At 39.1% G+C, this 21,283-nt stretch overlaps 1 protein-coding gene and 1 long non-coding RNA gene across 3 annotated transcripts in view; one reads left to right on the top strand and one right to left on the bottom strand.

Annotated features, from left to right (window-relative positions):
- Positions 1-21,283, top strand: part of MIB1 (MIB E3 ubiquitin protein ligase 1) — a 71,419-nt gene that overhangs the window by 24,490 nt on the left and 25,646 nt on the right. For both annotated transcript variants that reach the window (XM_048938805.1, XM_048938804.1), the window contains exons 7-12: positions 633-816; positions 1,066-1,210; positions 2,496-2,629; positions 3,602-3,709; positions 5,219-5,416; positions 7,880-8,031. In XM_048938805.1, the coding sequence (XP_048794762.1) occupies positions 633-816; positions 1,066-1,210; positions 2,496-2,629; positions 3,602-3,709; positions 5,219-5,416; positions 7,880-8,031 (921 nt within the window). The remainder of the gene's footprint in view (positions 1-632; positions 817-1,065; positions 1,211-2,495; positions 2,630-3,601; positions 3,710-5,218; positions 5,417-7,879; positions 8,032-21,283) is intronic.
- Positions 11,438-18,291, bottom strand: LOC125690462 (uncharacterized). Its single transcript, XR_007375686.1, has 2 exons — positions 16,578-18,291; positions 11,438-15,325 (listed from the first exon to the last, which is right to left on the bottom strand). It is a non-coding gene; the product is annotated as an uncharacterized LOC125690462 (long non-coding RNA).

The raw sequence follows: 21,283 nt of genomic DNA, 5'->3' as shown, positions 1-21,283 counted from the left end.
GAACAGTTGAATGCAAGTCAATCCCGGAACAAATTACATGTAAAGTGCAGACTACCTTATTTAAATACTGGAATATAATCAGGCATAAAAACAGCTAAATTTCTGTAAAACAATAAAATTGACAGTGGAAAAATAGGATAGCTCATTTCAAATTCAGGTGCATATTGACCACGCATTTGATTGGAGAATCTTTTTATAATTCCATATAGCATCTTCTGACTTCGGAGAGGAGGAAAACATCCAGAGTTCTTCCCTTGTTGTTTCTTGACAGTGCAGTCATTTGTGAGACAACTCAATCTTTCCCATTCCAATTTGACTCCTTCTTGCCCTAGAATAATAATAATAATTAAAAAACCTACTTTCAAGAATATTACATTGTCATGAGCTGTTAGCTTGTAAGACATTTCTTCTTTGCTTCAGTAATTTACATCTCTGAGGATGGCAGTATTCAACTGATGAGCCACATTCACTCATCTGGGCAAGAAGTAGTTAACAACATGTGCTGCAGCATCAATTTACGGGAAGGTTTAGGCATACAAGCAGAACCTTATTCAGTTTATTTATTAACATTTTTTTTTTAACATTCATTTCACTTCAAGTTTAAAACCTACTTCAAATGATTCTTTGTCTAGGTGGACATTTAATCCAGCTGTTCTCACCAAAGCCAACGTTGTCCGAAGTGGAGATGCTGCTCAAGGTGCAGAAGGAGGTACTTCTCAGTTTCAAGTGGGTGACCTTGTTCAAGTGTGCTATGATTTGGAGCGAATCAAGCTTCTTCAGAGAGGTCATGGAGAGTGGGCTGAAGCAATGCTTCCTGTAAGTTGCTGTATGTTTGGATTCAGGGTGATTAAACTTATATTTCTGGTTATGGTTGTTAATAATACCTGGAGGCCATGAAAGTGTCAGAGAAAGAATATTTAACCAAACAATAGCCTGATTAAATTTAGAAGGATTAGTAACTGAATTATTATACAACTGATTTGATAAAAATTGTTTTCTGTAATGTTCAGATATCTAACTACTTTATTCGTAGTATATTTACTTAAGGTGTTTCCTTCCCTGCAGACTTTAGGTAAAGTTGGTCGTGTCCAGCAGATTTATTCAGACAGTGACTTAAAGGTAGAGGTTTGTGGGACATCTTGGACATATAATCCAGCAGCTGTCTCAAAGGTGGCATCAGCAGGATCTGCTATAAGTAATGCATCTGGTGGTAAGTTTAAATAATAACCAGTAACGAATGTGTGACAGGTACTTGTGTTAATCACAGAATTGTTAAATACTGGTACAGAGCTTGTATGTAAGGTTAATAAAACTCAAGGCTTGATGTTTGGCTACTCCAATATTACTCTTCATGGGGAGATGAAAGGAGAAGCTTGCAGTAGGTATGGAGTTGTTTATAGTTGTTATCTTGATAGATGCAAAATCAAATGTGTGATTCTCTTTGGCTACACTGCAAGTATATCTTTGGAGACCAGCACTGAAGGCTTTAAAGCTGGAGTGGTAAGAAGGGATGATCAAATATACTTTGGCTAATCATAGTGGGAAATTTTTTATAGGCTACATAAGTACATTTCATTTCTGTTGAACCTGCTCACGTTCATAGAATTGTAGAATGGCCTGGGTTGAAAAGGACCACAATGATCATCCAGTTTCAACCTCCCTGCTATGTGCAGTGTTGCCAACCAGCAGACCAGGCTGCCCAGAGCCACATCCAGCCTGGCCTTGAATGCCTCCAGGGATGGGGCATCCACAGCCTCCTTGGGCAACCTGTTCCAGTGTGTCACCACCCTCTGTGTGAAAAACTTCCTCCTAACATCTAACCTAAACCTCCCCTGTCTCAATTTAAAACCATTCCACCTTGTCCTAAAGTGTTAGTGTTCATCTAATACTGATGGCAGGAAGATTATCCAGTACATGTTTTGTGTTCTATTGACAGTTTCATTCATCAGTTGTACTAAAATGTCTTTTTTCTTCTTTGTCATAGCTCATTGTTTTTTTTTTCCCCCTTCACATATTTACTCTGTCAAGAAATATTTATACATAGGCTTTTAGACTTTTTCATAGGGATTGTGAGCATAGATACAGTGAATTTTCTCCAAAAAAGGAAATAAAATAGAAAAAAGACACACAGTGACTATGATAATAGAAGGCAGAAATTAGACAAAGTTAAGATAGAAGACTAAGAATCCTGGTACATCAACATGTAAATCTGTATTTTTACCTGCTCCCCCTCCTTTCTGTATTTTGTGGTAGACAAGCTATTTGTGGTTTTTAAAAAAAAAAACCCTTCTGTTCTGAAATACTTGATGTGACTGTCTCAACTATTTAAGGGGATCAGGATTCCAGATTTATTGAAAACCCTACAATAATTTAAAGGTGGTTTGTGTGTTACTAGTTACATGTCTTTAGAATTGTGACAATCTTTGCTGTTGTTTTTCCTGTTCTTTTGTGGCTAGAATTGTAGTCTTAACTGTGGTCTGTTTTAATAAATGTAGAGAGACTGTCCCAGCTATTGAAGAAATTATTTGAAACCCAAGAATCTGGAGATCTCAATGAAGAATTGGTTAAAGCTGCTGCCAATGGAGATGTTGCTAAAGTGGAAGATCTGCTAAAGAGACCAGATGTGGATGTGAGTTACAGGGGTCTTGTAATGCTAATGGTATATAGATATCCTTAGCCAATCAGTAGCATGCTTGCATAGAAGTAATACGCCTTGTTCCAGTGCATCATCTCCTGTTTGTTTTCCTTTGAATTGTGCAGAGGGATGTCTGAAATGTGCTCAATACCCTGTTTCAGTGGGCAAGTTTTGTTATGCTGTCTGCTGTGAATAAAAGCGTCTTCAGTCCTATGTCTTCCAGAGTCAGGGCAGAGAGTTAAACTCTCACAATTAATGAAGGGTGTCAGACCTCTTTTGTTTTTAGAGAATAGGAGGAGGGAGGGTAGGTTTGGATGGATGGATTTTTGTTTTTTTTTTTTTTTCTCTATGTTCATAAGGTAGATCACCTAATCTCTCCAGATACTGTTTCCCAAATTGTTTAGTCACATGACTGTGTAATTAGACAGAAAATGTTTAAGGACTCGATTCGGGAAAAACAAAATCACAATTGGAGTTTTTTGTCACTAGAACAGTAGGTATCCTTGTAGGAAGTAGATTAATCTCCATCAATTCCAAGAGTTAGTTTGTAGCTCAAGATTATATAAAGCATGATATTCTGTTCAGGTTGACTTTTGTTGTTGAAGTAAATTAGAAAATGAAGTGTAACTTAGAGCAGAGAACAGACATCATTATTAGGCCTATTTTTAAAAGCTTATCTTTACAGAGGCCCAAAGGTAATCTATATACATTTTTTAATCCAGCTGTCATTAAGATCTTAATGTGTTAAATAAATGCTTCTTCTTTCCTTCATTCTAGCTAATGCTGTGAAAATAAGATAGCGTAGACCTAGGAGGAGGTGATGTCAAAAAGGCAGCTTTCTAAAAATCGTTCATTTTCTAGTCTTGTGTTTGATTCAGTAATATACTCTGTTTTCTAAGACACTTGCATGTATGCAGTGTCTCGTAGGGCTATGTGCATTTATCTCAAAGTGTTAATTGCTTCCAGGTAAATGGACAGTGTGCTGGACACACAGCTATGCAAGCAGCTAGTCAGAATGGCCATGTTGACATTTTGAAGTTGCTTCTGAAACAGAATGTGGATGTAGAAGCAGAGGTAAATGAAATATTTCAAATATTCTTTTTGTACCCTTACATTTTAAACTTACCTACGCACATGAATAGCATATCTATTGGAGTTGCTTTCCTGCAATAATTTATAAATTCTTTTGGTTTTATTTTAGTTTGCACTACATGCAACTATATTTCTGAGCTTTCTAACATGTTTCTTTCTGATGACAGGTTAACTACTTTTGCTTTTTTGATTGATTGATAGATAGCTATTAAAAAAACAAGCAGAGTAACAAAGGGTGTAGAAAAATTTTACTTTTTTTAACAGCATGTAACCAGGTTGCAGAGAAATGAATAGACTATCTTTTCATACTGATTGCTTTTCTTGGACACAGTGTGGCAAAGTGTTGTGTGTTTAGTATAAGATGTGCTGCTTTGTGTTTAAAAGCTAGTTATGCTGTGTTGATATCACTGATGAAATGATAAATTCCTTGGTACTGAAATAATTTTCATATTCACTGGTACACCTTTGCTTTGTAGAAGTTTTCTACTTAAACGGCAAAAATGACAAACTTGATGCAGTAATTTGTTGCTGTGGACTAAAATCTGTGAAACACCTGCATTGTAGAAGCTGTACTTTCACCGCAGTACACACCCTGCATTGTTGTTAACTAGTCTGAGCTGCTTTTCATCTGTACTGTGGGATCCAAGCTGCAGCATTAATCAAATTGTGAACTGATACTTCAGTGGTGTAAGGAAGGATTAGATGCATTGCAGAGGGAGGTCAAAGTGTTATCTATGCAGCTTTGAGATAAGGCATCTTGTGATCATCTGGTGGGGTTGTTAGTGTTCCCATTATCTCAATCAGAAGAAGGTTCTGTTGGTGTTGCCTCCTCTGTGCTTACCTCAGCTTAATTCTGAGTTCAAGTGGCTTCTATTTTGTCAGAAAAAAATTGTTACTGACAGCTTAAGAAGCTGTCTATTATTATTAAATAGTATTATTTATACTATAGTATGTACCTAGAATATGAGAATGAAGTAATGAAACTGAGACAAACTGAATTGAATCAGAATTTTAATGCTGTGAAGCTTCATAGTAGAATCAGAACTTGCATTTAACTTTAGCTTCAATCCCAGATTTCCTTTGGAAAACAATTTATAAACTCAAAGTTAAGGTATGATAAGCCCTAATATATATATGTAACTTAATCATATGAACAATTCTCTGGTCTTCTTCCATGATTTGGAATTTGGCAGTTCCTGGATTACAGAATAGGTTGTCCTTAGTTACAGGGTGGGTGGTGTATTGTGTTTTTGTTTGTTTTTGTTGATGGTGATATAGCATTGAATATCATATATTGTAGAATGCATATTTCTGTACACAGATTCTTCATTCTCTATTATTCCTTTATGTTTTGATCAATTCTTTTATTAGTTTAAATAATCTCAGTTCCATTCAAATATCCCTTTCTTCTTCAAAGAAATTTTCATGGTTCTGTTTAATTTCTTCTTGAAGTGTGAAATATATAGAGTTAAACTATTGTTTCTACCTTAGGATAAAGATGGAGACAGGGCTGTCCATCACGCGGCCTTTGGTGACGAGGGTGCTGTGATTGAGGTTTTGCACCGAGGCAGCGCAGATCTGAACGCTCGCAACAAACGGAGGCAGACTCCACTTCATATTGCTGTCAACAAAGGTCATCTTCAAGTTGTGAAGACTTTACTGGACTTCGGCTGCCATCCTAGTCTCCAGGTAATGCAGATGTTAAATACCTAAAACGTGAATCTATTCTACTTCTAGCATTTCAAGCGTGTGGATGCTGTGTATAGATAATTGAATAATCACAGAAAATAGGATGGAAAGGAACAGACCTTGTGAAGTTCTCTCTTCCATCTTCTACCCTGATGTGACCAGCTGTAATAGAAATGCTGTTATTGATTGGTTTTCTAAAAAGATTGATAAAGGCACCTGATTTATTCAGGCCAGTTCATGTTAGTTGATATTTTCACAGACTGTAGTTATCTGTGATTGTTAATTTTTTCTCCAGATTCTTTCTCTATCTAATCTGCAGCTGTTTGCAGCTTTGAATTTTTCTTTGGATGTTGATACTGTGGAATGTTTCATTGAAAGAAACCTTTTTTCCCCTAGAATTGACCTATCGTCAATACAACTGTTTAGCCAAATTCTCTTTTAAAGCTCAGACTTTTATCTAAAAGGTCATGATATATGGGGCCTCAAGTTCCATAATTACACAGGCAATTTTATCTGTAATGAATGCGGTGGAAGCTGTGACATATGAGTGGAACCTCCTGTTGAGAAGGTAGAGGAGAAACCTGCTGTCAAACAAGCAAGCATCCATATTCTTCATGAGCTTAATGCAATCTCATGCAGTGCATTAGTAAAACAAGTCAGAAGAGGTTTTCAGTAGAAAGAAAAAGCGGTAATGTCCTGATAAAATCAAGACATGTTAATAACACATCTACCATCTTGCTTTGCCATCATGTCAAAAAGCAGTAAAATTTTCAAAACTGTACATTCATGTAACAAAAGTAAAGCAAACTTAAAATTAATTAATATATTAATCGTCTGTCTGCTTTTACCTGGCTTTGTGTGTATACTCTTGAGCTTGCTGAGGCTGAGCTGTCAGCCAGCTAGTGTTCATCCATACCCTCCTTAGTATTTGTTGAACTTGGGATAAGTAAAGAATCTTTTGTCTTGAGTTTAGTCAGGGGTGATAATGTGCATCATACAACGATCTGTGGGTAGGCAGAGTGAATATCTCTGACTTGAAATAACAGAAATTAGTTTGGTTTGAAAAATTCAGTAGAATGGTGCTGTGGATCTCTACCTGGAAAATAAAACTGTCATTGAACATAACGAACTTTCAGATCCTGCAGGGCTGAATGCTAATGGGCAAATGTGAGTAGGCAACTGACTTGGTGGATAAGAGCACAGAGTAGTCAGATTGAATCACGACTGGAATTTAAGTGCCCATCACTCTTCCGCTGAAGCCCATTCTTGGTGTAAACAGAAGCATGTTAATTTGTAAGCAGTAAATTCAGCAAATGCCATCAGTTAGACTAGATAAAAGCTGCATAGTTAAATTCTAGCAAACTGGTTCAAGTTTTTCCTTTATTTGACACTTTGTTTGTCAATTTGTGATTCTCATGGTAAAGATTCAAAAGATTTGTTTTCATATTGGACTGTATTGCTAAAATGTTCAGATCCTGTGTTTATCAGTTAGTAGTTGAGTCAGTGACAAAAGTCTTCCTGACTTATATGGTGTTAAAATTTTACTGGAAACATAAATCTGGAGAGTTTGCTTAGATAGCAGCAAATAAGCATAAATGGATGTGTTTTCTCACTGTTAATCATAGGACATTCCTTTTTAGCCCAACCGTTTGGGTCCTCGAATAAGTAATGTACAAACTACTTTTAGGAATAAGTAGTATTTCCCCTTATTTGGGATATTTGAAGAATAAAATGACAAGCTAAAAATATAAATGAATTGTCTTCAATTTAATTATGCAATGAAATCAGAGAAATATTTTCATTTTCCTTGTGTAATGTAATCCAGTATGAGCTATAAGAAGTTTAAAAGCTTAATATTGCTTGTGACGTTGGCCTTTGCTTCATGGAAAATGATGTGCTTCAGTTAAAATGACAGATGTGCCTAAATTACTTGGCCTGCATTTTATTTTTTCCTTCTCTTTAAGCTTTTATTTCCTATCATCTTTTTGGCATTATCTTTTACGTGGTTAATTACTAACCATGTAGATTACTAATTTGCCATCACTCAGAATTCCCTTCCTTCTCCCTGCCTGGCTAATCTCTGTTGTGGTGTTCCTGTTGCTGACCTTCTGTTACTCAGAAATGTTAATTTGGGCATCTCATTAATCCACGTGTGAGATACAGAAGCTGATATCTACACCAGTATCTCCAGTGTTGTCACATGCAACGCATGCTTAAACTCTGGTTTGGTGTTCTGGTAGCTGGGTAATCATAGAAAACTGGGAGCCCAGGGAGGGATTACATACTCGAGTGTTTCCAAAACCAGAACAAGAGCAGAAGCACCATGCTCTGAACTCTACAGTATAGCCACACTTCTAGAAACAAAGACCTGTTTTGTGTAGTCAGTTTTTCATAGTGATATTTACATGTTACTTCTTAATGTGAATGCATACAGAAACTGATGCAAGCTGTTTCTGGTTTCAGGATTCTGAAGGTGACACTCCACTCCATGATGCAATAAGTAAAAAGCGTGATGACATCCTGGCTGTACTGTTAGAAGCTGGTGCAGATGTTACTATCACCAACAACAATGGCTTTAATGCTCTTCACCATGCTGCACTAAGAGGAAACCCAAGGTAAAGATTTGTTTTTAAAAAATATTTTCTCATTTGTGAAAGACAAGTGCATAGAAATGTGGAATCGTGGTATTCTTTTAAAAGGTCCTTGAGCCTGCATATAGTTGTTTCTTAAATTTTGATATTGCTTAGATAGGAATTATTTCTAATAGTAGAGTAGGCCACAATTAGAATGAAATCACTAATCTGCTGCATTCAGTGCTGTGTTGAGGCAACTCTGGATCTCTGTAGAAGTCTGTAAAAGTTTGCAAACAGGCTTTTACCAGTGAGAAGTTAAGTAGGATCTTAAAGCATTTGTAAAAATGCTTCTGTTCTTCTTGAACGTTGGAACTGGGGAAGGGATTTGAGATTTTTAGAAACACTTGAGTAATTTCTAAAGATGCTGTGTGGTTATAAAGTGATAGGATTGTTGGGTTCAATCCCCTTTGGTAAAAGAAACGTGATTTTGTTTCCTCAAAAGCATGTGTAGAAGGAATTTCTCCTTTTTGTAACAGGTTATTCTGAAGAAGTTAAATTTAAGGCATAATTTGTTTTGTGGCAGTTGCATACTATGCATCTGTGTTGAATCCTCAGTTAAGATAGTTTGCAGAAAAAATGATTGTAGAACTTTGTGGGAGAACTTGCTGGTTGCTTATTATGTTAGGGATAATGTGATTTTCTTGAAGGCTGTTATAATAACAGGACTTGGGTGATATTGCATGGTGGAGAATTGTCTTTGCATGAAGAAAGAAATGTATATGCTTGTTTACTGCTTAATTTTTCTGCTTTTCAGTTGAATGAAGCTAGATGAATAAAGATGTTATTTATAAGGATGTTATATATATTGTGTGTGGGAATAACGTGGGTGAGCGTCTTAGCATACAGCTATCGAGGCTGATGGTCAGAAAGTAAATATGAGTGTTTACGTATGTAAAATGAATGGAATCACATAGTTGAAAGTTGTGGTTGGGAGTGTTGATAGGAACAATAACTGTATTTACAGCTTTCTACAGTGCCTGAAATAGGTCTGTAAGAGAACGATTTGAGGATGTTGTGAAGGGAGTGTATTTTTGGCATTCAAAGACAGTTGTTTCACAAATGGGTAACTTATTTAACATGAACTCTCCATGTTTACATTAACAGCGTTAACCAGGAATACTGTGTGCGGTCTCCAGTTACCTGGGTTGGATTCTTTTTAACTCTGTGTTACTTTCCTTAGGCTCTTGTCACAGTTGGTTTGCATGAAAAACTATCTCAGTATGAAATGCAAGGAAAATGTGTGGAAAAAGAGCTCTTCCTAGGGGTACTGAAGATTTTTCTGTGGGTGAATATGAACAAGGTTTTTCTTTGACAGAGAGATCAAAATTGGAATTTAGACTAGTTTGGTTTGAAAGCTGGTAGAACGTGAGGCATCATACAGTTTTTTTCCCTGAATCCTTTCTTCCTTATGAAAGTTTTTACTTCAAGAATAAAAAATATTTCCAGTATTAGTGATTTGAACCTTGTGTAGCTTTCCCTGTATGTGTGTTTTGACTAGTATCTGAAAAGGCTTGCTATATAAAGCAGTTAGGTATCTACTTTCTGGTTGCAGCTGTGCTTGAGTACCTCTGAAGCAGGTAGACAGAGAGAATCTTTTTTTTCCTACTATGGAATTTGGTAGGTTTGTTTTTCTTCACAGAATTAAGCATTTTACACATCAACCTGGGGAGAATTAATGGAAATAAAAAGATTTCAGAAAGATTTCTTTTGTGCCACTCCTTCCACACATCCTCCCCCAGCCCCAATCATAATTATTTGATTCATTTGAGAGTTGAGTTCTGCTTTCATTTAGTCTTAAATGATTGTCATTTATTTCATTATGTTGATCTGTAGTTCTGCCACTGGCCTCTCTCCAGATGAAAGCAGATTTTTTTATATTAGTAACCAGTTCTTTCTAATCTGATATAGAACAATAGATACTACTAATCTGTTAAATGCACTGAGTATAAAATATTTAAAGTACTGTTAAAAATAATACTCTGAATTTTACCTTTTAGCTGTTAAGGATCACAATACATTCTGCTTGAAGCCTTACTTAAGCACTTGTATTTCCTATCTAAGCTTTCTAAGCTGGAGTTTGCGTGGCTTGAGGCTATGGTGCCATATATGGAATAGACTGCACTAGACTCCCCTTAAGGTCAAATATATAAATATATAAATAATTATTATATGAATGTTTTGTTTTCATTTAAAGTACTGTGAACCTTTAAGCTCAGCAGACTTTGTCTCCTCAGCATTAATGAGATTTTTCAGAATAAAATTTGCTTATACTGTACAGATCAGTTCTGTTTACCACATTTTTCAACTTCTGGTTATGTTTGATCTATTCACGTACCTGTGACTTTGAGTTTTTCATCTGAAGATGAGACCGTGTGGGTGTATGATATATCCATTGCCCCAGTTAGATGGAGATTTGCATTGTATCTTGTGAAGAGAGCTATTCACACTGCAGTCAGCATCCTAAATGGAGGCTGCTTTTGGAGCTGACTTCTCTTGGCACACGTACTTCTAGTTCCTCAGACCATTCTTTGGTAACTGAGGAACTATTCTTTAGGTTAAAAAAAATATTGGAATAAGATGCAGCTTTTACACGGCTCTTTGATAGCAAGCGGTTTGTCATGTCTTTATTATAAACTAGCAAATAGAAAATAGTATTTCAAAATGGAATTGCAATTTCCCCCCCTAGTTGTTATATTATTTTTCATAGATCTGTCCTTTTAGAATGTGCAGATGGTTTGAACTGGTTGGTAATGGAGTTTAACTGATGTGTTCTGTGAGAGTTAGGATTTCAGCTGTTCTTAGTATCTCAGGAATTTGTGGTGTTTGGTCATGCAAGTCCTCAAAGAGACAAGGTCTGGAATAATCAAAGAGTTGTAAAATTATTTTCTGAAATTGGAAGCAAAGATTGCTTTTACTTATTTGCTCTTCAGACAAGCTGAATGCTTCAAAATAAAAAAAAATTAAAAGCATGCTCTTCAAACTGTTTACGTATTAAGTCAGAAAATGCTTTGAAATAAGACTTTTGTTCAGATTGGTGTTAAGGGGAATATAATCTCCATGGGCAGACCTATAATTAGATAGCCTGTAGCTGCTGAGGTCAGTGACAACTTTATCTTTAAATAGTAAATAATATGCCCAGATAGCATACAAGGCAGCCAATACAGTTTCTACCCGGGGTGTTGCTTCCCTTGTGCAATTTGCTGTATTTTTTTTTTTTTTTTTTTTTTAATTTAAAGGATAGAAGGGGGCAAAGGAAAGTGAGGGATAACAGAGGTGTCCAGAAAGTAGATGTGCTACTGCAAATACTGTTCATTCTGTATCTTCTTCTGGGGGGATCAGTTCTGTTAAAAGTGCAGCAGACTTGAGGAAAAATACAGGAGACAATCAGTCATTGGAAAATGTGTTTATTTCGCTGTTTGCCTATCTTCAAAAATGTTTTAAGGTCAGTTTGCAATGAATATATACGAATATATACAACCATTAGCTGTTTATTTACAGGTACAACCTTGAGATTTTTGAACTATGGAATTCACTGTACTTCTTGTTACCTTCTAAGTGCCTGGAAAAAATCAGCCCTCTCTGCAAAATTATTCTGGCTTATCATCTAGCTTTAAATATATAAAAAATCCTGTAGTGATCAATGCATAGCTACAGCTGGTTGAAGGGGACCAAATCCATTGAAGAGGTGATTTGGTTCCATTTTACCAGCTTTAGCAAAGCATTGGAGTGCAGGAAGGTTATAATTTAATAACATATTTTTAAGACCATTTAGCATATGTGGACTGTTCACAAAGAATGTGTGGCTTCCTCCTGAGCTGTGTTTTGTTTCTAGTCACTGCAAATTTAAATTCTTTAATTTTGAAGTGGCAAAATGGAAAGATATGTGCCAGTGAGGCCTCATACATACAGGGTTGTATTTTCCTTGCCTAATTCTTTGAGTCTCAGCTCAAATTCTAGTTGCAGTGTAAACTGTTCTTGATCTGAAATAATGAAATTCTAGGGTAGTGACCACAAACAGCGTGCTTTGAGGCTGTACTCATGCAGAGTTCCTTTGCCTCTCAATGTTGAGCATTACTGGAGAGAAGGTTTCATTTTGCCACCTCCCTACCCCCTTGGTTTTCTGGCAGGTTACCCTTTGCAGCTGCTTTAGTGCTGTACTTGCTTAGCACAAGTGTAAATGTCAAGTGCTTTCAATTCCATCACTATATCTCTGGTTAGTATTAACTTTTTAGGAATGATTACATAATATAGCAAGACAGATTTTTTTTTTTCCTACTTGATTGTATATGTAAGTGTTATATAGCAGGTAAAATGCAGTTTAAAAAAAAATGAAAGATCTGGGATTTAATTTTTTTTTTTTTTTAATTCTCCTAAACCAAGCCTCCTTTAACATGTGCATATGCTAACATAGCTTTTTATATGCTGTGTGCTGAATTCAGTGGTGTTTTTTTTTCTTTTTTTAAAGTGAACTTTGACTGCAGTGGGAAATAGTAGACAAAAATTAGTTGGAGCCATTCACTAATAATGACTGCATCAAGTATAGTCTGCATCTGTTTGCTGCACGGTCTGATACTGGTGAGAAGATTTATGTAAATATATTCCCAACACCATGCATGCTAATAGAAACATAGCAGGTGTGTCACTTGGACTTCAGCATTAAAGATGGTTATAAAATTAGTTTCTATTTTTACCAGTTATACAGGAACTGTTTTACAGATACAGCTGCTCAAGTGCGCTTTTGGATGGTAATACAGTTGCATGTACTGGCCATATCGGGACAAAAAATGGCCATGGAAAAAAAGCCGTGTAGCATTTGATAATGTCAGCATCTGTTATCCCTGTCAGTCACACAGTTGAAATGTTTGAGTTACAACTGTGTCAGCAGATGCCCAAAGTTCAACGTGTGCTCAGTTAAAAACCGAACAGCTGATCTAAGTGATGGATGTGACATTTCAGAGTGACTGGATATGTATTCTTAGAGCTACGCTAACATGAACTAGCAGGAAGCAGTGTCAATGTGTAATTTTAACTTCTGTGTCACTCAGAACTGTCATTTTGTTTCGGAACAGCGCTGCAGTGTTACACAAAGCAGAGGAGAAAGAAGGTGGTATGATGACTTGTTACCAAAAACCTCTAAATACATTTGAGATGTTAAAAAGTTTGAGTACACAGTGGAGACCAAATCAATTAGCACGGAGGACAGGAACTCTTCAGTAGAACAACTGGATGCTTAGCAATTAACCTCTCTGTAAAGCTGGTGGTAATACCAGATTACTTCTGTGAGCGTGATCAAGTTCAGTAGCATCACTCTGAGATTAGCCACTATGGTTTGATTGTTTCCCACTATAAAGTAGATTTGAATTTGGATTTAGAGATGCCATTGTCTTTGTGTCACAATATCTGCTTATAAGAGAAATGGCTTTTTAAAAAATGTTAAGCATTTTACTTTAGCAAATGATTCTGATAAGAGAACCATTCTTCCTTCTTTCTTCTGTGGTTCTTTCTACTGTGCGTTACTCTTTAGTTTCAAGCAATAAAAATAGCAGGCTATGTATAATAGCTATTTGAGTATTATTTGAGTATTTTAAAAATAAGGTTCTCAATCTAAAATTGGTATGTTGCTTTTTGTTGCTGTTGTTGTTGTTTTTTTATTCCCAGACATTTTAGTAAGCACATAGATAGAGTTAGAATTTTTAAACTGGGACAGATGTGCCTGCTTCTCATGAATGTATCAGCTAACTGCTCTTAGAAAGCTGCTTTATGAATAGAATTGCTGTACCGGTGAGCTGAGAGTATTCCTCTGATTTTTTTCCCTATTCCTGAATTTAGTGTTGAGCCTCTTAACTTAGGGACGGTATGCATTCGCATATTTTAATTAATCCTGCTTTTAGAACTTAAACTGTTGTGGGACGTTTTTCCAGAGCAGGTCTCAAAATTTTCAAGGTGTTATAAAGTGTTTGCATGGCCAATTTTCTTCAATCCAGATTTAAAGTAAATGTGGTTAATTTGAAAATGATATGTAAGGTAACTTAGGTAAGTGTTATTTGCCATTTGTGTTTCCCTTTAGGAATCTGTCAATAGCTTTAATCTGCTGACTAGCAACTGGGGCCTAGAAATCTCTGTATTGTCACTTTCTGCGCATAAACCAGACACAGCAGTTTGTACTGAAGAGCTCAGTGAGCATAGTAAATGCTGATTTGGAGAAAATTCTAACTTAAATGCTATATGCTAAACGGCAGATGTCATTGTACTTAATGTACTTCTGTAAATCCTTTTCTCTAAATCACAGCCTTAATTTCTCATCTGTTTCTGCTTATGTCCTGGTTGCAGTCTGTAAGTTGTTAAATAATCTGTGGTAGATGCAAATTTAAAAGGTGTCATTGTGAGCGTACAGGACTTGCTGAGATTAGTAAAACAATGGCTTGGTTAAACGAGATATGTTTTGGTAATTGGGCTTTTAAAGTTTGTTTAGGTTCTATTGTATGAGGTGTACTGTAATCATAACTTTTGCTGATCTGACTTAGCATGTTGAACTGTTAGTTCCCAGCCTCGTTGTGGGTTTTGTGTTTACAGCTGATGTTAAGTTTGTAATCCAAGAAAAACTTTCTCAACCCACGTATATAGTCCCTTAACTTAATGCTTTGTGAGTTGTTACTAGTAAGTATGTGTTATTTAGGCAGTACCAGCTGACCCTTAGCCAGTTAACTTGTCACTTGAATGTCACTCAAATGTGGGGAAGCACGCTCTTCCCAACAGCTGTTAGTTTCCTCTTACTGGTCGTTCTGTGCCTGCCAAAAATACATACTTCTTTACATTCCATAGCATTGTATGTTCATATGGGTACATAAAGAAGTATGTGCTCTGAGCAGGTACTTGTAGAGTTGCTCAAATGAACCTGAAAAGGACTTTGCTGCTTACTGGTTCTTTCATTAAGTAAAATTCAGGGCTGAGATTTCTTTGGGAGAACAATGTTACAATTAACTGATGATAGAAACCCATCTACTCAATCTAACTGAATTCAATGATGCAATTTACCTGTGCAGTGGCTTAAAGCCAGTTATAGCTCACTGCTCTGATGGCACTGACAAGAGAAGTGCTTATTCAGGCTTCTGCAGCTGCTTGCTGTTCTGAGCAACCAGGGTTGAACGGAGACGTGAATCACTGGTAATTTTGCAGGATGTGTTCTTGGGATTCGGAGTTGTATTCCACTGCGAAAGTGCCAGCTTTCTCTGAGGTCTTCAGGAATACTTCCACGTGTGTTTCTTCATGTAGGATCCTGGAGGGAACCACAAGCTCATCCAATACAGCAGTTAGAAACTTCCTTACCCTCCCCAGCCCCACCTTCCTGCTTCATACACCCAGTGTTCTGCAAACTCATTGCAGGTTTCTGCTGTAGCTGAGAGTAGTCTTAAAAAGTGGATGTGCGTGTGCCACAGTGGTCCTGCTTATCGCAGGCATAATGGCATGGAGTTCAGCAAACAACCTCTAACTGCTGTGACAGGGTTTGGATTGTCAGGCCCAAGGTCACATGTGGCAGCTAATTCCTATTCAACACTTCTACAGAACAGGGTTGCTATTCTTTTTTTTTTTTTTCCTAAATTGGCACTCACCTGCTTCAGTCAAAATGCTGTTCACGCTTTAAATGTTATGAAATTTTAAAAAGCCCAACAACCCCAGCCAAACTGTTTGAGCAGACTCCACTAGGTCTGGAAGTTAAACATTAGGTGTGTTGGAGGGGTTTGGCTCCACAGAGTTGTCAGACACCGCTTGGGGCTGCTTAAATTTGGTTCAGAGGTTCACTGGGGTTACTGTGAGGAGTAAGCTTTCTTTTTCCAGCGTTAGAAGGTAAATGGTGTGACAGTTAGTATATGTACTAGTGGTAAGGCAAGCCGAGAGCGGAGGTAGTATGGATTTCTGCAGTTCATGGCAAAGCCCTAGTGCAGCTGGCAGAGAGCAAATCAGCGTGTGGCAGAAGCCGGCACAGCACTGAGAGCAGCAATGCAGCAGCATCCTAGTGCTGTAAGTAGGTTGATCCCTCGTGCAGCCGAGCTACAGCACCTCTGTGTTCTGCGTAGCTTCAGAGCTCTGCCCAGCCGTGCTGGTGGCTTTTTGTGGTGTTGGTAGTCCTTTAGTTATGGTTTGCATAGGAAAACAGGAATGTATCAGTGAAACTAATGCTGTTTGCTGAGCAGTTAATGGCATTGCGGTATCTGAGTTGATCTTCACTAGCAAGAATTCTGCCAGACAAGTTGAGCTTTCTTGCTAGGAATTTTGGATTTGTGTTGGCCTGTTCTTTACACCACCAATGCATGATACTCCACCACACTCAAACCAAGCTGCTCCTAGAGCAGAGGGATTAATCACAACTTTAAAAAAAAAAAAAAAAAAAAAAAAAAAGGAAAAAAAAAAAAAGAAAAACAACAACAACCAAAAAAAAACACCCCATCTAGTAAATAAGTCACACATGCAGAAAGTCATAGGCATCCTTAAACGTGCAGAACACGGCAGGCGGTGTGGCGGTGCGTTACCTGAGCTCAGGGTCATGCAGGCTGGCAGAGGTGCGGCCAGGGCCCGGCAGCTGCCATCTCACCCGCCAGCTCGCCGGGCCGGGCCTGCAGGGTGCGGAGAGGTGCGGGGCCGGTGGCACCTGCTGCCTGCGGTGGGGTGGTGGTGGAGAGGTGGTACCTCACGGCTGCTGGGCTGGGAGCTAAGAGTCCAAGGATGGGTGCTGGCAAGCCATGAGAAGGTGGGCTATGATGAGAGTAATCACAGGCAAAAAGGAGGGGGGAAGGGGGGGGAAAAAAAGCCCAAAAAGAAAATCAGCCCTCTCCCCCCAAAAAAAGTTGGGAGTCTCTTCAGAAAAATTAAAAATAAATAAATAAATGAAGGCAGCGATCGTCTCCCCCCCTCCCGCAGTGGTGGTTCCTTCTGGCTCCCGCGGCCGAGCCCCGCATCCTCCCGTGCCCGAGCTGCGCTCCCGGGGCGCGCCGCCGCAGCTCCGCGCTGCCGGAGCCCTCCTTCCTTCCTTCCTTCCTTCTTCCTTCCGTCCGCAGAGGTCAGCACCCCGCCGCCCGCACTGCCGCTCGCGGGCCACAGCCCCGCCGCCGGGCTTTATAGGCGGCTAAGCATTTGAAACACGCACAGCCGGGCCGCCCGGCTCCCCCGCGCCTCGCTCTTCCCTGACCATATTTAGTCAACCCTCGCAAAAAATAGCCTCCCAGCTGCCGATTGTCGATCCGGGCGCTCTCCCGCGCTCCGCCTATCGATTGAGCGGCCTGCGGGTCCGCTGCGCCCGGGGAGTTCCGTGCCTGGGGAGATCCGCGCTTCCAGCCCCGCCCGAGGGCGGCCGGACCCCGAGTGCGGCGGCCGGAGGGGACCGGTCCGGGGGGTGGGGGCCGGGAGGAGGCACGGAGGGCAGCGAATTCCTGTGATTCGGTGCTGCGGGTGTTCGGTAGTCCTGCGGTGTTCCGTGCTAAACTAGGAAACGGGTTTTGAAAAATAAATGGAAGTGTGAGGTGGGTGCTGCTGTTCTGTGGAGAGAGATCTAAGGGAAAGGAAGAAAAGGTAGCAACCCAACCCTGAACAGCACACTCCGTCAGTCTGACTTTTGTGTGTACAGAACTGGCCTCTAACTGTACCGGTGCAACACATGCAGAATAGAAAAGTGTATTCATCTCTGTATGAATATCTGCAATGTTGTTCTCTGAAGTGAATAAAGTAACTGATATATATGACAGAATACGGAGCCCTCATATTTCAAGATTTTATTGTTTGTACAGCAGCCTTTACATTCCTTGGGAGCAAGAGTGAAAGTGCTGAAGAGTTTCTCACTCTAAAGCTAACCATCTCTGTGAACGCTGACGTAGTGTGTCGTTACTCATCCATGTAAGCTCAGCACCTTGAGGTGGGTGATGAGTGGCAGAGCCCTGCAAGGATGCTCCTGGATCATGGTTCGCTCATTTCCTCCCCTTTTTGTGCAGTCTTTGTCCCCCATCTGTGGGCACCCACTTGTCCCATAGTTCCTGTTGCAGAAGAGCTCTCTGGTAGAAGTTGCGTTTGTTTCCCATTGACTTAATAGTTGTGCTTTGAAGACTAAATTGATGCTCTACTAATGCAGAGCATATTTTTGTGATCCCTGAGTATTACATACCTTACTGCGCCTTTAGTTTCATGCTCCTTTCAGTTTCATGAACGGAAATTCTCAAGTGCTGAGAACTGATTGACAATACTGAAAAATGAAAGAAGGAAGCAGCCTCCTTGCTTAAACACATGCTAACTAAGCAATCTGATGGAAATCTGATCTGAAATGCTGAACTCTGTTTGTGTGGTGCTCAGTAGGGCTGCTCCCCGGTGCTGCTCCACGTGTCACTTGTTCTGGGGATGCTTCTTTCCCACTCTGAGCACAGCTGTCTGTGAGCTGCTGTGAGCCGGAGCAGCGGGCTGCCTGGCCTGGAGCTGCGTGCTGACGTGCGCTGCAGATCATAGCGCAGCCAAAAATAGTGCTGTCCTGCTCCTGTGTTACTTCTTGCACTGTGTTGGTACAAATACTTCTTTTGGCTCCCAGTGAGCAGGATCAGAGTAGTAATCTGCATGAGAAATAATCATACAGAACGAGGTCATTCTTTGTAGGTGCTTTGGTGGGAACTACTTTTATTTTTGAACAAATGTGGTCAGAGGACAAGATTAGGATAAGTAAAATGTAGTCTTGCTGCTTTTGTATTTTAATGTATATGCAAATATATACTTTAAAAGATGACTTTGCAATTGCAGCTGTCTTAAAATTGTTTAATTAAGTGTTGTAGATATAAGAGGAAGTATGTGAACAGGTTTGGCTGATGAGCAGGGCTGGGAAGGAGCGGAGGAATGAGTGTGTGGGTGGGGGAGCAACATTTCAAGACACAGTTTAATGTGAATTATCATGCGTGAGGAAGATGTTGTCACACTGTAACACTGGAAAGCTTACCTGAGGGAGGAGAATGGCAGGAGAGTAGAGGAACTTGTACGGTGCACTGAATCATTATTACAACCCCTATAGATAAGGTTACCTGATCAGTTTGCGCTGAACTAAGGCTTTGCTCCTGGGAAGGGCAGTGTGCCCTCCCTACAGCTCCAGATCCAGTACTTCCTTGTTCCTACTGCTCACAGTGGCTCTGAAGTTGCAGTGTAACCTGGTTGAGCTCACTGATCTGAGTGAAAGTGAGTATACCTAGTCTGGCAGTTGTTTCAGTGACTGCTTATGCAGCCAACATAATGCTTGCATTGGCAGAGTAGGGGAAAGTGGGACAGTGTCTTTTGATAGCAACTTAACCTAAATGTGCTTAAGCAGACGTGTAAGCTCTTTTTTTACTTCAACATATGTATCTATTCTCTACCAAAACAAACACAAAGCAACCAACCTGCCCCTTTATTATGCTGCATGCAATCAGATTGCAGTTGGTAACAGAGAATCTCCTGTGTAGTTTTTCTTTAAACAGGATAGAAGGATGGGTTTGCAGTAAAGAATGTTAAACCTCAAATCTTTTCTATGCAGCAGTGTACTAGTTTCATCTTCCTTGTAAATACTTTTTACCTTGTAGGTTTTACAAATAAAGCCATTACTTTGTGCAGTGTTCTAAGGTAGTGCTCACAAAATCATAGAACCACAGAACGTCCCAACTTGGAAGGGACCCACAAGGATTATAGAGTCCAATTCCTGGCTCTGCATAGGACCACCCAAAATTCAAACTGTGTCTGAAAGTGTTGTGAGCAGCTGTAAAAATTCTGTAAGAAGAAATACACAAGGAAAAAAATTATGTATGTAGATCAATAATGAATACTATACTGTATTGATCATTGGTCATGACACTGGTGACTGCTTTGTCAGAAAATTCATGCTGTTGAGTTTGTGTTCTGATACACTTCATTATTTAAATATGTGTATGTTAAGCCATGATTCCAGACTCTCTGAATAAAAATGATAATAATAAAAAAGCACCACTCAAAAAGCATATTTGAATGGCAAGGTCAAATTAAAGCTGTAAAAGAATATAAAGGGGTGTTTCTTGTACCAAGTCACTAACAACCGTTGGAGCCTAGATGATGATCATTGTATTGGGTGGATAAGTCGGACCAGAAGGTGGCAGCTCCAGAGAAAACGTGAGTTGTGGTGGGCTTTGTAAGTTACCATGCCCCAACAATTGAGGTGGGGAAGCAGCACACACCTTCATTTCTGCCCACGCTTAGACTTTCTCCTTCCTGTTTTCACAGAGCAGGTGTTTAGCTTCTGTGAAAGATGAACACCCTTCATCCACTTCATGCTTTGCAGAAAATTTACTCTAAAAGCTTCAGCAAAGTTTTTTCTAGAAAATTTCAAATTGAGTTTGCATGAGATTATCCAACTGAAAAAGGCCTAAGATCATTATCAGCTTCCTGCTAATCTGCCAGTCATAGAGTGGCTTGGCTGGGGAGGGACCTTAGAGAACATCTACTTCCAACTCCCCTACTGTAGCCCAGCTAATGACAAAGCTTTTCTGTCACAAAACAAACAAAAATAGTAGTTAGCATAGCAGTGGCACAAATTTGGTGTTTTAATAAGGCTTTTAAATGTTTGTCAGTAATCTTTGAAGCTATTCAATTAGCTGTATAATCTGTAACAGCTGAATAAACTGCAGATGATTATAGTCTGAAGCTGATTTTGTAGTTACTCTTAGATTTGCTGATGTCTTAATCTTTTGAATACAATTACAGTGAAAGCAGTCTGTACTCTGTTTTAATGTATGGAAAAGGAAAGCAGGTTTTCAGGACCATGTTGATGTTATGATCCTGAAAACAGAATAGTGTGATTCAGCTTCCTCATTAATACTTTATGTGGATTGGTGAATTAGGAATTGCTATGTAATTGGCATGCAACATTAATTCACTGAGATGACTTTTTATGGTACAGTACATGCTAGTTTCGGTGAGTGCTGTTCTGAATGATAGCCACTTAGCCAAGTTGTCAAAATTTTGGCAGCAGCTCTAGAAAATTCTGATAAATAGAACAGCAGTAGCAGGAAAGCCTGCAACGTGAAGGGCAGAGTTTTGTGCACTGCAAGAAGCTGCCTCTCTGCTTGTGGGGATGGAGCCTGCAGCCACTGAACTTCTTACTTAAAAGAGTTCTCCATTTGTGGCGTATTAATATCTTGCTAATTTCTAAGGTGTCATGTCCATGAATCCGTGCTTCCATCCTGCTTCCTATTAACTTGGTGCAGTCTGG

Source organism: Lagopus muta, chromosome 3 (assembly GCF_023343835.1).
Source record: "Lagopus muta isolate bLagMut1 chromosome 3, bLagMut1 primary, whole genome shotgun sequence".
NCBI classification, from domain to species: domain Eukaryota; kingdom Metazoa; phylum Chordata; class Aves; order Galliformes; family Phasianidae; genus Lagopus; species Lagopus muta.
This window is presented reverse-complemented; position numbering and strand designations above follow the sequence as displayed.